The sequence below is a fragment of the Macaca nemestrina genome, chromosome 20 (assembly GCF_043159975.1).
Source record: "Macaca nemestrina isolate mMacNem1 chromosome 20, mMacNem.hap1, whole genome shotgun sequence".
Lineage (NCBI taxonomy): Eukaryota > Metazoa > Chordata > Mammalia > Primates > Cercopithecidae > Macaca > Macaca nemestrina.
Window position 1 is genome coordinate 11,778,613 of NC_092144.1, and position 15,742 is coordinate 11,794,354.

The 15,742-nt window shown below is 41.8% G+C and overlaps 1 protein-coding gene across 8 annotated transcripts in view; it reads right to left on the reverse strand.

Moving 5' to 3' along the window:
• Window positions 1-234: 234 nt before the first annotated feature.
• The window catches only part of LOC105468319 (zinc finger protein 709), a 28,641-nt gene continuing 13,133 nt past the window's right edge, over window positions 235-15,742 (reverse strand). For 5 of the 8 annotated variants that reach the window (XM_011718725.3, XM_011718774.3, XM_071086288.1 and 2 more), the window contains 3 exons: window positions 6,304-6,430; window positions 6,042-6,099; window positions 235-5,041 (listed from right to left, as the gene is read on the reverse strand). In XM_011718725.3, coding sequence (XP_011717027.2) covers window positions 3,304-5,041; window positions 6,042-6,099; window positions 6,304-6,337 — 1,830 coding nt within the window. In that variant the 5' untranslated portion in view covers window positions 6,338-6,430 and the 3' untranslated portion in view covers window positions 235-3,303. Of the gene's footprint in view, window positions 5,042-6,041; window positions 6,100-6,303; window positions 6,431-11,136; window positions 14,084-14,191; window positions 15,699-15,742 lie in introns of those variants that run through there. The other 3 variants (XM_071086287.1, XM_011718574.3, XM_011718653.3) reach the window with 3 other exon arrangements.

A 15,742-nucleotide genomic window follows, 5' to 3' on the forward strand; every position in this document is an offset into this window, starting at 1 on the left:
CCTCAGCCTCCTGAGTAGCTGGGACTACAGGCGCCCGCCACCTCACCCGGCTAGTTTTTTTGTATTTTTTAGTAGAGACAGGGTTTCACCGTGTTAGCCAGGATGGTCTCGATCTCCTGACCTCATGATCCGCCCGTCTCGGCCTCCCAAAGTGCTGGGATTACAGGCTTGAGACACCGCGCCCGGCCAACACTCCTCTTTTGACTACAGGTGTGATCCTGGTGATCTTTGGAAAAAAGGCACAGAAACAACCATGATATAAGTTTTTGGTATTATGAATGCATGATAAATTGATTTTCTGGGAAAAAATCATAACTATATTAAGAATTAAAAAATAAAAAATTCCTAAGGACAATACTTCATCTTGTATGCACACAATATTGACTCAGAATATATGAGGATTAACTCAATAAACTTAAAAACTTAATCTGAAAATCTATAATTGCAATGGAATATTTTAATATATCCTTGCAGAAAATTCAAGAGACAACAAGTGATAGCATACAAGTTATTTGAAAACAGTTAATAAAATATTTCTAAGAAACATCTACAGAAGGTTCTGTTCAACAAAAACATACATATAGTTTTTAATCACATAAAATGAAACAAAACTGAAAATGTACTGAGAGATTACATTCAACTGTAATAGGAAACACCGACTATCTGCTTGATATTAGGAAGGTGCTTATTCTTACACTGCAGGACTGGGTAAGTGCATTCAATGCACAATGCAGTGGAGGGACAAACACCCGTCTAGTCCTTTTTGACTGCATCACTGTAGTTGTCATGGTGGAATCAGAAACACACAGTCACTTGTACTGTTAACAAAACATGGTGTTTATTACATAAATAATACCTTTGATAAATTCAACCTAGAGATGAGGTAAGTCAGAGCATCAGAGAATATTCCCAACCTTAAGAATCTAAATAGTTGCCTGGTGGACACATTAGAGTTTCTAGGAAAATCCAAACTGCAGTGCATCTTTGAGTAGAACTTTCGAAGACAATCTGTGGAAAACTACATCTCTGAAAATATGGCAGCTGGGGCCATGCACAGTGGTTCACGCCTGTAATCTTAGCACTGTGGGAGGCCAAGGTGGGCGGATCATGAAGTCAGGAGTTTGAGACCAGCCTGGCCAACATGATGAAACCCTGTCTCTACTAAAAATACAAAAAAATGTAGCTGGATTTGGTGGCGGGCACCTGTAATCCCAGCTACTTGGGAGGCTAGGGCAGGACAATTGCTTGAACCCAGGAGGCAGAGGTTGCAGTGAGCCAAGATCATGCCACTGCACTTCAGCCTGGGCAACAGAGCAAGACTCCATCTCAGAAAAAGAAAGAAAAGAAAGGGAAAGAAAGAAAGGAAGGAAGGGAGGGAGGGAGGGAAGGGAGGGTGGGAGGGAGGGAAGGGAGGGTGGGAGGGAGGGAGGCAGGCAAATATGGCAGTCAAGCAGTTAGTGGTGGTTCTAAGAATACTCTCAGCTGGCAGAGCAAAGGATCAGGACAATGTGGTGGAAGCAGGTGTCCCTGAAGCCCCTATGCATCCATCTGTCTCCACATATGGTGGCTATAAAACCTGACTAATGCTTTCTTTACTTCTGCCTTCCATATCTCCTGCAAGTAGGCTATTGGTCAGTTATACCATGGAGCCATAAAAGGATAGATTACAGAAAACATAAGTCACAACATCACCCATGTTAACACAACCCAGGACAGCCATTTCCAGCTATAGGTTATATGGTTCTATCTCAGGTCTCTCTTATTAATGCAAAGCCTATTATCCAAATCACAGCCAGAAAGAATTACAAATAGCAAAGATCAGAAAATGAAAATAATAATTCCAATGAGAGAGTATACTGCATGATAAACTTTGCAGACTCAAAAATTTATTATGATTATTTTTTAGCATAAAAAAATAGAAAAAAGGGCATTCTGTCTTCCTCTAAAAAAGCTTCTTTTGGTCAGAAAGAAAGATGAAATACATATAATGATATCTAGTACCTGCCACATAAGGCCAGTAGGAAATCCTAAAGATTACCAAATTGTGATTTTTTTGATGGCCCGTTACAGCACAACTAAAAAATACATAAAAATCAAAACTACTAGCTTATTATAAATACACTTCAATTCACTCATGAATCTAACAGACTTCAATATGGAAAGACAAAATTTCAGAAACTGATTTAATGAAAAAATACTATCAATTTAACTTGTGTACAACTGTGTAAGAGCTTACAGAATTATCTCATCTCAATGTTCTTTTGTGAAATAGAAATCCATAATTCAGAGATCCACTTTAAGAATCAGTAACTGACACTATATTTTATAACACTTCTGTCATGTTGTGAATTTTCTAGAACAATATACATGAATTAATTTGCATCAGGCTTTCCCATATTATCTACATTTATACAACACCTCCCTAGTGGGAGTTTCAACGAGATTGAAATTTCACACATAAGGGAGTATCACATGAGCATTTGTTAAAATTGAAAACATTGTTATTTCTCACTTTTACAGGATTTCTATCCAGTCTGCATTCTCACATATAAGTATATGGGCCAACTGAAGGCTTTCTCACAATGTATATTCAAGAAGTCGCTTTCCAGTGTGAGTTTGTTCATGGCTTCCAAGTAAACTGAGACAAATAAAGGTTTTTCCACATTCTTTACAATTATAGAGTTTTCCACATTCTTTACATTTTTAAGGTTATTAATTCTTTATATTTATAGGGCATATGAAAATTCTTTATACTTCATATGCCTTCTCATGGTCTTTAAAAGGTCACATGACCATTGAAGGTTTTCCCACATTGCCTACATTCACAGGGTTTCCTGTCCAGTATGAATGCTTCCTCATATTCACATGTAAAGAACTGAAGGTATCCCCATGTCTTATAGTCAGAGGGTTTCTCTGAAATATGAATAATTTCATGTCTTCAAAAGGAAATGGGAGCCAGATGCGGTGGCTCACACCTGTAATCCAACACTTTGGGAGGCCAAGGCAGGCAGATCGTCTGAGGTCAGGAGTTCGAGACCAGCCTGGCCAACGTGGTGAAACCCCATCTCTACTAAAAACACAAAAAGTAGGTGGGCATGGTGGTTCACACCGGTAGTTCCAGCTACCCAGGAAGCTGAGGCAAGAGAATCACTTGAACCCAGGAGACAGAGGTTGCAGTGAGCTGTAATCGCACTACTGTACTCCAGCCGAGGTGACAGAGTGAGACTTCATCTCAAAAAAAAAAGAAAAAAAAAATGGAATAGGACAACTGAAAACTTTGCCATATTGCTTACATACATAGGGTTACTCTCCGCTATGAACTCTTTCATGTATTCGAAAGGAACGGGAACACTTGAAGGCTTTACCACACTGTTGACACGCATAGGGTTTCTCTCCAGTGTGAGTTCGTTCATGGATTCGAAAGGAACGTGAGCAACTGAAGGCTTTATCACATTGTTTACATTCATAGGGTTTCTCTCCAGTGTGAGTCCTTTCATGCATTCGAACAGAACTAGAACAACTGAAGGCCTTACCACATTGTTTACACTCATAAGGTTTCTCTCCAGTGTGAGTCCTTTCATGTATTCGAATGGAACTGGAACAACTAAACGCCTTACCACACTGTTTACATTCGTAGGGTTTCTCTCCAGTGTGAGTCCTTTCATGCATTCGAAAGGAACTGGAACAACTGAAGGCTTTACCACACTGTTTACATTCATAGGGTTTCTCTCCAGTGTGAGTCCTTTCATGCATCCGAAAGGAACTAGAAAAACTAAAGGCTTTACCACACTGTTTACATTCATAGGGTTTCTCTCCAGTGTGAATTCTTTCATGCATTCGAAAGGAACTGGAACAACTGAAGGCTTTTCCACACTGTTTACATTCATAGGGTTTCTCTCCAGTGTGAGTCCTTTCATGTATTCGAACAGAACTGGAACAACTGAAGGCTTTACCACACTGTTTACATTCATGGGGTTTCTCTCCAGTGTGAGTTCTTTCATGCATTCGAAAGGAACTGGAACAACTGAAGGCTTTACCACACTGTTTACATTCAAAGGGTTTCTCTCCAGTGTGAGTTCGTTCATGGATTTGAAAAGAACTAGGACAATCAAAGGCTTTCCCACATTCCTTGCATTTATAAGGTCCATTTCCAGTGTGCATTATCATATGTCTTCGATAGCTTGGAAGAGAAATGAATGCTTTCCCACATTCCTTACAATCATAGGGTTTCTCTCCTGTATGAATCCTTTCATGTTTTCTAAAGGAACTAGGAAAACTGAAGGCTTTGCCACATTTTTTACATTTATAGGGTTTTTCTCCAGTGTGAATCCTTTCATGACTTCGAAAGGATGTGGGACAACTAAGAGCTTTACCACATTGCTTACACTGATAGGGTTTTTCCCCAGTGTGAGTCCTTTCATGTATTTGAAAAGTTTGGTAATATCTGAAGGCTTTTCCACATTGTTTACATTCATAGGGTTTCTCTCCAGAGTGAGTTCTTTCATGATTTCGAAAAGAGCTGGGATGACTGAATGTTTTCCCACATTCTTTACATTTATAGGGTTTCTCTCCTGTGTGCATTCTCATGTGTCCTCGAAAGGTTGTGTGATAAATGAAGGCCTTCCCACATTCCTTACATTCATAAGGTTTCTCTCCAATATGAGTTCTTTCATGTATTTGAAAGGAACTGGGCCAACTGAAAGCCTTACCACACTGCTTACATTTGTAGGGTTTCTCTCCAGTGTGAGTTCTTTCATGGATTCGAAATGAACTTCGAAAGCTGAATCTTTTCCCACATTCCTTACATTCATATGACTTCTCTCCATATTTATGATACTCATATGATCTATGTTCAGTATGAGATCTCATGTGCCTATTAAGAGATGAATGACACATATAGTCCTTTCCACACATACTGCATTCATATGGTTTTACCCTAGTAAAAGTTTTCTTGTTTGGTTTAGGATTTGGAGTCTGACTGATGGTTTCTCCAAACTGACTACCTTCTTTCCTTTCACAGAGCCTCTCTACCATATGACTTCTGTGAGAAAAAAAAAAAAAAAGCACACAATTAGTGGCTTTTAAAAATAATTTTATAATTATTATTTCACAATCATTAGTAGGTAGTAGAATTACACTTTTGCCATTTTCAGGGGAAGTGTATGTTTTGAATGCTCAGGAAGAGTACTTGACCAGAGCCATTATCAAAACAATAAAACTCATAATATAGAGTTCTTTTTTTTTTTTGAGAAGAGTCTTGCTCTGCTGCCGAGGCTGCAGTGCAGTGGCACAATCTTGGCTCACTGCAACCTCCATCTCCTGGGTTCAAGCAATTCTGCCTCAGCCTCACGAGTAGCTGGGATTACAGGACCCCACCACCACACCTGGCTAATTTTTGGATTTTCAGTAGAGGCAGGGTTTTGCCATGTTGGCCAGGCTAGCCTCGAACTCCACACCTCAGGTGATCTGCCCACCTCAGCCTCTCAAAGTGCTGGGATTACAGGCATGAGCCACCATGCCTGGCCAAAATTCATAATATAGAGTTTCTTAATATTGTTTCCAGGTGAAATATTTTTCAAATACTGAACAACTGTACCTTTTTTTTTTTTTTTTTTTTTTTTTGAGACAGAGTCTTGCTCTATCCCCCAGGCTGGAGTGCAGTGGCGCGATCTCGGCTCACTGCAAGCTCCGTCTCCCGGGTTCACGCCATTCTCCTGCCTCAGCCTCCTGAGTAGCTGGGACTACAAGTGCCTGCCACCACACCCGGTGTATTTTTTGTATTTTTAGTGGAGACGGGGTTTCACCTTGGTCTCGATCTCCTGACCTTGTGATCCGCCCGCCTCAGCCTCCCAAAGTGCTGGGATTACAGGCGTGAGCCACAGTGCCCAGCCATCTGTACCATTTTTAAGAAAACTTTCTTGGCAACAATTTTCAACAAATAAATATGAAATAGGGCTTCTTCCAATTATTCATTTTTTAAACTTAATGCCATGCTAAGATTCTCTCATAAGACAGTATTTTCTTTTGTAAGTACAACTCACCTTAGCTTTCTCCCCTGATTTTTGTGGTCCTCAGTGTTCTTCTCCTCCCAGTTTTCCCCTAAAATGCAGGCCCAGAAAAATCATTAAAACTATTTGAAATTATAGAAAAAGTATTAGATTCTAAATCTAGGATGAGCTGTTATCCTGTCTGATTTATTTACCAAAGTATTGCCTTTCAACATCCTAAACCTTGGAACCTTGTTGATGAACAAGAAACACTTGTTCTCTAATTGACTAAGTGAGGGAATAATTTCAGTCTTACCTATTGAGGCCAAGTTAACAAAGGTTTCTTGCATCACATCTCTGTAGAGTTTCTTCTGAGAGGGACCCAGCAAAGCCCACTCCTCCTGGGTGAAGTTCACAGCCACATCCTCAAAGACCACTGAGTCCTGAAACATCCCACATGTATAGAGGAGGACGGGTGAGACTGACAGCACTGAGGATATATACTCAGTTCATTAAAAGTCCATATATAATTCCTTTTTCTCCATTTATCCTATAACTTTGACATCAGAACTCAAATCTCTGTCCACACTTACTTCTTCATAAATTTAACACCACCATGAATATTTGGAAATTATTTTTACATTTTTACTATGATCACTTCAAGTCTTATGCTCTCCAATGACAGGACACACAGCATCTTGGAGAAATGCTATAGAAATGAAACAAATATTTCCAGTTTAAGACGAACAATTCCTTGTAAGAAAAATACTTTTTATCTCCTGCCTTATCATGTACTATATCACTTAGCATCCCATGAAACACAGGGTCAAATCTGTACGAGATTTTTGTGTGTGTGTGTGAGATGGAGTCTTGCTCTGTTGCCCAGGCTGGAGTGCAGTGGCGCCATCTCGGCTCACTGCAACCTCCACCTCCGGGGTTCACGCCATTCTCCTGCCTCAACCTCCCCAGTAACTGGGACTACAGGCACCCGCCACTATGCCTGGCTAATTTTTTGTATATTTAGTAGAGACGGGGTTTCACCATGTTAGCCAGGATGGTCTCGATCTCCTGACCTCGTGATCCGCCCACCTCGGCCTCCCAAAGTGCTGGCATTACAGACGAGGTCAGGAGATTGAGACCATCCTGGCTAACACAGTCAAACCCTGTCTCTAATAAAAATACAAAAAAACAGCTGGGCGTGGTGGCAGGCGCCTGTAGTCCCAGCTATTCAGGAGGCTGAGGCCGAATGGTGTGAATTGGGTAAAGTCAAAGCAGAATTAAATTAAGGTGAAAGTTGGTACATGTTCTTAGAACAAACTCAGTGTCAACAAGATGCCACTGCTCCCAAATGATATCTTTATAAAATTCTACAAATCCCTAAAACAGACTTATTAAGAGTCAAGAAAAACTACTTTTCCAAACCTAAGAGGAACAATAAATGTCAAACAATGGGTAAAGTCTTTTGAAGAGCAACATAAATACTTGCCTAGTATGTATCAAGGATTTTCAAACTATAACCCTCCTAACAGCATAACACGCAGAGAGATAAATAGAACAAGGGAGGGGGAAAGTGTCTTCAATGGACTGGCATTTATAAGGAAAATTGATTAATGATAGAGCAAGCATTGTAGGGGAATGGAAGAGATCACTAACACTTTAATACATGTAGAAGAGACAAACTGTTATCTAATTGGAAAAAGCATTGCATTAGCTCTATTCCATAGACAATAATCAATTTAATGTAGATTTAAACGTGAAGAATAGAATTAAAACTCTTTCAAAAGTCACAGGCAATTTTTTTTAGATGCAAGAGTAGGGAGAATTTTCTCATGTAAGAGTAAGCCATAAAGGATGAGACTGAAAACTTCAAATATCCTAAAATCAAGAAAGTTATGGCCGGGTGCGGTGGCTCAAGCTTGTAATCCCAGCACTTTGGGAGGCCGAGACGGGCGGATCATGAGGTCAGGAGATCGAGACCACCCTGGCTAACCTGGTGAAACCCTGTCTCTACTAGAAAATACAAAAAACTAGCCGGGCAAGGTGGCGGGTGCCTGTAGTCCCAGCTACTTGGGAGGCTGAGGCAGGAGAATGGCGTAAACCGGGGAGGCAGAGCTTGCAGTGAGCTGAGATCCGGCCACTGCACTCCAGCCTGGGCGACAGAGTGAGACTCCGTCTCAAAAAAAAAAAAAAAAAAAAAAAGTTAAAAGACAAACCACAAAGCAGCAGAAAAATATCTGACATACGTGCAATATAAATGAACTAGTATGCAAAGTAAAACTAAATGAACAGGGCTGGGCACGGTGGCTCACACCTGTAATCCCAGCTACTTGGGAGGCTGAAGCAGAAGAATCGCTTGAACCCAGGATGCAGAGGTTGCAGTGAGCCGAGATCGCAGCACTGTACTCCAGCCTGGGCAACAGAGTGAGATTCTGCCTATAAAAAAAGAATCTAGCCGGGCGTGGTGGCTCACGCCTGTAATCCCAGCACTTTGGGAGGCCGAGGCAGGTGGATCACGAGGTCAGGAGATCGAGACCATCCTGGCTAACACGGTGAAACCCCGTCTCTACTAAAAATACAAAAAATTAGCCAGGCGTGGTGGCGGGTGCCTGTAGTCCCAGCTACTTAGGAGGCTGAGATAGGAGAATGGCGTGAATCCGGGAGGCAGAGCTTGCAGTGAGCCGAGCTGAGATGGTGCCACTGCACTCCAGTATAGGAGACACAGCAAAAAAAAAAAAAAAAAAGAATCTAAGCATCTACATTAGGAAAGCAAGAAAATATGAGCAAATTAAACCCAAAGTAAACACACAACAGAAGAAATAGTAAAAAGAGAAATTAAACAAAACCAAAGGTGTTTATTTGAAAAGATCAATATATTTGATAAATGTACGGTACACTAACTGAAAGAGAGAGAGAAAATAGAAATTACTAATATCACAAATATAAGTGGGAAAATAAAAATGAAAAAGTTATGGGCAAATTCCAACATGCATTTATGATAAGAAACTGGAGATAGACCTTCCTCTTTTTGAGAAGCAGTATTTATAGGAAACCTGCCGCTAATATCATATTTAATAGTGAGAAACTAGATGCTTTCCTGGTAAGATGAGGAAATGGGCAAAGATGTCCCCTCTTACCACTCCTACTCAACAGATTATACTCAAAGTGTAACTAATGAGAGGAGAGGAGAGGGGAGGAGAGAAGAGATACAGATAGGGAAGGAAGAAATATCACTGTCTTTGTCGCATGTGACATGATTGTTTAAGTATAAAATCTCGCCAGGCACGGTGGCTCACGCCTGTAATCCCAGCACTTTGGGAGGCCGAGGCGGGCGGATCACGAGGTCAGGAGATCGAGACCATCCTGGCTAACACGGTGAAACCCCGTCTCTACCAAAAATACAAAAAATTAGCCAGGCGTGGTGGTGTGCGCCTGTAGTCCCAGCTACTCGGAGGCTGAGGCAGGAGAATGGCGTGAACCCGGGAGGCGGAGCTTGCAGTGAGCCAAGATCGCGCCACTGCACTCCAGCCTGGGCGACAAAGCGAGACTCTGTCTCAAAAAAAAAATAAAAATAAAAAATAAAAAAATATAATAAAATCTCAAAGAATCCACAACAAACTCCTCAAACTAGGGGGAAAGGAAGCATAGCAAGGTTGAAGGATATAATCTTAATATACAAAAGTCAGGCCGCGCACGGTGGCTCACGCCTGTAATCCCAGCACTTTGGGAGGCTGAGGCGGGAGGATCACGAGGTCAGGAGATCAAGACCATCCTGGCTAACACAGTGAAACCCCATCTCTACTAAAAATACAAAAAATTAGCTGGGCGTGGTGGCGGGCGCCTGTAGTCCCAGCTACTCGGGAGGCTGAGGCAGGAGAATGGCGTGAACCCGGGAGGCGGAGCTTGCAGTGAGCGAAGATCAAGCCACTGCACTCCAGCCTGGGTGATAGAGCAAGACTCCGTCTCAAAAAAAAAAAAAAAAAAAAAATATATATACACACACACACACACACACACACACACACACACACACACAAAAGTCAATTGCTTTCTTACAGACTCACATTGGTGTAGTATAGACTCACCTGATTTTCAACAAATGACCAATGGTAATTCAATGAAAAAAGATAGCCTTTGTCAACAGTGTTGGAAAAACTGAACATCTACATGCAAAACACAATGAAAAAAACACGAATCTAGAAACAGACGTTACACCTTAGACAAAAACTGGCTCAAAATGGATCATAGATCTAAATGTAAAATCTAGGCCAGGAGCAGTGGCTCATGCCTGTAATCCCAGCACTCTGGGAGGCCATGGCAGGAGGACAGCTTGAAGTCAGGAGTTTGAGACCAGCCTGGGCAACTAAGTAGGAACCGATCTCTACAAAAAATACAAAAATTAGCCAGGTGTGGTGGTGCACACTTGTAGTCCCACCTACTCAGGAGGCTGAAGTGGGAGGAGTGCTTGCACCCAGGAGGTTGAGGCTGCAGTAAGTCAAGATTGCACTACTGCGCTCTGGCCTGGGCAACAGAGGGAGACCTTGTCTCAAAAAAAAAAAAAAAAAGTAAAGCTATAGGATACCTAACAGTTAATAAAGAAGAAAACGTAGGTGACCCTGTGTTTGGTGATAAATTTTTAGATATAAGCAAAATCCATACAAAATAAATCAGTAAGTTTGACTTCATTAAAATGAAAAAGCTCCTCCTCTACGAAAGCTCTGTGTTAAGAGAATGAAAAAGACTCTAGAGCCTTTTGTGGTAGGGGTACCCATTTAAGGTGGGCCAATTTGCAAGTAACAGCATAAATGGGCTTAAGTAAAATTTATAAACAAGGACTATGTTGCCTCCAGAACATCAAAAGAACCTAGAAGATGCTGTGGGTAGTCAGAGGGACAATAGCTATTTCATAGTACTGTCAGGGATGGAGCGGCCCTCCTTTTACCAAATGGTTTTTAGGAATTTAACCAAAACATAAAGGTCTCTTATTTTATATGTGGAGCAATGGACTTTTTGTAAGCTCTATTTTTTTTTCAGTATTTATGTATCCTGAATGAATGTCAAAACAATGTCCTCAGACAAGGCTGTCATTAATGTAATGTCATACCTGTGCTCCTGGAGCTCAGACAAGGCTGTCATTAATGTAATGTCATACCTGTGCTCCTGGAGAAAGGTGGATGCAGTTCAGATTTTGCATGCAAAGACTGTGATGGCAAGGCTGTTGAGGTTCCCTTGGGAAACTAGGTAAAGGTGTATAATCAGCCTTCAGAGGTAAAACTGCAAACTACAGCTAAGTGGCTGTTGAAATAAGCACTAAACAGAACAGACATAAACAAATCCGTGAGATGGTGAGAAACAGAACAGACATATACAAATCTGTGAGACGGTGAAATCTGTGAGATCAGTTGGATGGTGTCAGTAATTTCCATGTTGGGTATTGGTATAGGGGCTTAATGAGTGCAACCACAGCATTAAGGTTGTGGTAATCCATTGTGGGTTGCCATTCATTCTTTGCAAGTTTAAGAAAGGCCAAAGTGTACTGTTAAAACGAGAAGCAATCACTTCCTCACTAAATAGGTTTTATATAATATTTTTCAATCCTTCAAGGCCCTGTTCAATTTATATTAAGCCATCATAACTAATTTAACTAGGGAGTAAGTTCCATAGGGTCTCATTCTGTCAAGCCAATTTGTAAGTGCCAAAGATTTCATTTAAATTTAATTTAAATTTCACTTATGACTCACTGGTTTAGAGTTCACCTGTTCACTCTGGGATATTTTAGGACACTGGGTGCTATGAACATGGGGAATTTAGGCACAGTTATGATGGCTAAGATGAGACATACTTATTTGTCCTCTATTTTATATTCAGTAACTCCCTTAAGATTATTAGGGGATACCTTGCTTAAATTTTAGTGGGTCTACCAGGTATAACCATAATTTGAGCCCTCGTATTGGCTAATCCTATAGTGTGTCAATTAATACATTACATAAGATGTTAAAATTAATACAGAGCCTATGACAGAGAGGCTCTTTTATCTTTTTTGTTGTCTAAATTCCTTTAGTCTATTTGGAATTTCCAATTGGGTCAAATTGTGGACCTCTTTCTCAGCATGTTTTCTTTTGTTCCTTTCCTTCCAAACATGTTTGTTTTGTTTTTGTTTTTGTCCCTGGGTATATTTTGACAGCAAAATCCTCTCGACAGGGGAGGGGTGTTCTTTTCCCTCCAGAGAGCCACAAATCACTATTATCAGGCTTAGGGGCCTGTCCCTCGTGGCTGCTTTACAGAGTTTAAGGACCTGGGCCTTAAGCTGGCTTTGAATGAACCCTTTGCAATGCTGCAGAGGAACCATGAGTGTGCCCTATAATCCCGAGGGTCAGCATCCTTGCTGCAATAGAGCAACAGCAGCAGCACTTAAGGATCCTTGTGAGACCTGTGCTATTAGGAGTGTGGACTCAGCCCACCATCTAACAGCTGCCTTTCCCCCTCTCTTTTCTCTTTTTCAAAAATGACTGCTCTGGCAGGTAGTCTTTCCCATGAGCACCTTGTATGTCAGGTCAGCAGCAGTCACAGCTTCACTCCAAAACACACAGATAAGTCCAGGCCAAGAAACACTACCCAGGACCACTTTAAGGAGTATCCCAATCTCATATTCCTCTTCCTAAAAGCCAAGGAATTATCAAAACTGCCAACTCCAGTTGGCTAAACATAGAACCCAGACTTGGCAGGGCTCAACATGCAACACAGAGTAGCACAACTCAAAGTACTAGCTTCCCAGAAAGCAGCAGCTGAAAGTGCATGCTGGCCATCAAGCAACAGAGCAGGTAGCAATTCAGTGCAACAGACCCATGGGGTGACGGTCAATGTCTGAACACCACGTTCATGGTACCAATTGCTATGTTGTTCCAATGTTGACACTAATAACAGCATGGAAAACAGATACCAAAAGGGTATGAAAAGACTTACTACTGTGATCACTGAGGTCCTGGGGAAAGCAGGGCAGGCTGGTCAAGCAGGTGTGACATAGCTTCAGAGAGCAAAGAAAGCCTCCTGGCCTGGGTTTTATTGTAGTTTGGGGGTGGGGCTGCAAGAGTTCCTGCTCAAGGGCAGGAGCTTCTGTGGTTTGAATTTCCTGCTCCCAGACTTTTTCAGCTTGCCCAGGTGTGCAACATGAGATGAGAGAAGGGTGAGGCTTATGATGTCCACAGCCAAAATCAAAACATGTGGAGTCCAACTACTCATTACAGAACCAACAAGAGTACAAAAAACATGCAGTTGAAATTGCTTGTTTTCATAAAAAGAAACACTGACAGTATGCTTAAGAAATTATTGAAAGGCCAGGCACAGTGCTTTATACCTGTAACACCAGTGCTTTGACAGGCTGAGGCAGGAGGATTGCCTGAGCCCAGGCCAGGAGTTCAAGACTAGCCTGGGCAACATAGTAAGACTCCATCTCTACAAAAAATTTAAAAATTAGCTGGGAGTGGCAGGATACACCTGTAGTCCCAGCTACTCAAGAGGCTGAGGTGGGAAGATCACTTGAGCCCAGGAGGTTGAGGCTGCAAAAAGCTATCATCACGTCATTGTACTCCAGCCTGGGCTGGGCAACAGAGCAAGACCCCATCTCAAAAAAAATAAAAAATTATCAAAAGTGAGCATTTGGGGGTGGCTAGAGCAAGTGCCCGGGCTTGGAGTGGACCAGGATATGCTGGCAGTGAGTCTTTTCAAATTACACTCAACTATTGTGGATGTTTTTCAAACTTCCACATGCATGATTTCTTTAAAATAAACAGCTAAGGCCAGGTGCGGTAGCTCACACCTGTAATCCCAGCACTTTGGGAGGCCAAGGCAGGTGAATCACAAGGTCAGGAGATCAAGACCATCCTGGCTAACATGGTGAAACCTCATCTCTACTAAAAATACAAAAAATTAACCGGGCATGGTGGCGGACACCTGTAGTCCCAGCTACTCAGGAGGCTGAGGCAGGAAAATGGCGTGAACCCAGGAGGTAGAGGTTGCAGTGAGCCGAGATCGTGCCACTGCACTCCAGCCTGGGCAACAGAGAGAGACTCCATCTCGGGAAAAAAAAAAAGCTAAATTTAAATAAGCCATATTTTACTACTTAATAATCTTCATTTTTAATCAACTTACTTTTGCTTTTTAAATTTTGATTTAAAATTTTCTATGTATGAAATAATTCTAAGACTTACTCCAGGCTTGGCGCGATGGCTCATGCCTGTAATCCCGGCACTTTGGGAGGCCAAGGCAGGTGGATCACGAGATCAGGAAATCAAGACCATCCTGGCCAACATGGTGAAACCTCATGTCTACTAAAATACAAAAAAATTAGCTGGACATGGTGGTGCATGCCTGTAGTCCCAGCTACTTGGGAGGCTGAGGCAGGGGAATTGCTTGAACCTGGGAGGCGGAGATTGCAGTGAGCTGAGATCGTGCCATTGCACTCCAGCCTGGTGACAGAGTGAGACTCTGTCTTAAAAAAAAAAAAAAAAAAAAAAGACTGAATCCAGCTGGGTGTGGTGGCTCATATTAGGGAATTTTGGGAAGCCAAGTTGAGAGGATTGCTTGAAGCCAGGAGTTCAACACCAATCTGGTCAAGAAAGTGAGACCCTGTCTCTACAAAAAAGAATATATATAATTAGCTGGGCATGGTGGCTCATGTCTGTAATTCTAGTTACTCGGGAGGCAGAGGTGAAAGGAATTCAGGGCTGCAGTGAGTTATGATTGCGCCACTGTACTCTAACTAGGACAACAGAGCGAGACCCTGTCTAAAAAAAAAAAAAAAAACTTAATACTTTAAACACTGACAGTTACAAAAGTGCAAAATTTTCAAATCTCTTTCTAAGTATAATGACAAGGTGCATTATTATGTGTCCTACCATCTCACACTGGGAGGTGTTACTAGGAATGAGTAGCATATTATAATCCATTAGCGTTTTATCTTAAGTATGTTAGGATTTTCAAATATATATATATATATAAGCTTTGAGTAGTTATTCTACCAAATAAAGAAGTTCAGGCCAGGCACAGTGGCTCATGCCTGTAATCCCAGCACTTCGGGAGGTCAAGGCTGGCAGATCATGAGGTCAGGAGATCGAGACCATCCTGCCTAACATGGTGAAATCCTGTCTCTACCAAAAATACAAAAAATTAGCCAGGCGTGGTGGCAGGTGCCTGCAGTTCCAGCTACTCAGAAGGCTGAGGCAGAAGAATGGCCTGAACCCGGGAGGCGGAGCTTGCAGTGAGCCAAGATCGCACCACTGCACTCCAGCCTGGGCGAGAGAGCGAGACTCCATCTCAAAAAAAAAAAAAAAAAAGTTCAATTGCATTTCCCTTTTAGTTCAAGTGGAAATTCATTTGCAATAGGAATCATATGGACTTTGAGGTTTTTTTGTTTGTTTGTTTTTTGTATTTGTTTTTTTTTTGAGACAGGGTTTTAATCTGTCACCCAGGCTGAATGAAGCACAGTGACTCAATTTTGACTCACTGCCACCTCTGCCTCCCAGGTTCAAGGGATCCTCCCATCTCAGCCTCCTGAGTAGCTGGGACTACACCCAGCTAAAATTACCACACCCGGCTAATTTTTTTTTTTTTTTTTTTTTTCTGTAGAGACAGGGTTTCACCACGTTGCCCATGCTAGTCTCAAACTCCTGGGCTCAAGCAATCCACCTGCCTCAGCCTCCCAAAGTGCTGGGACTACAGGCATGAGCCACAATGCCTGGCCTCTTTTAAATTTCAAAATA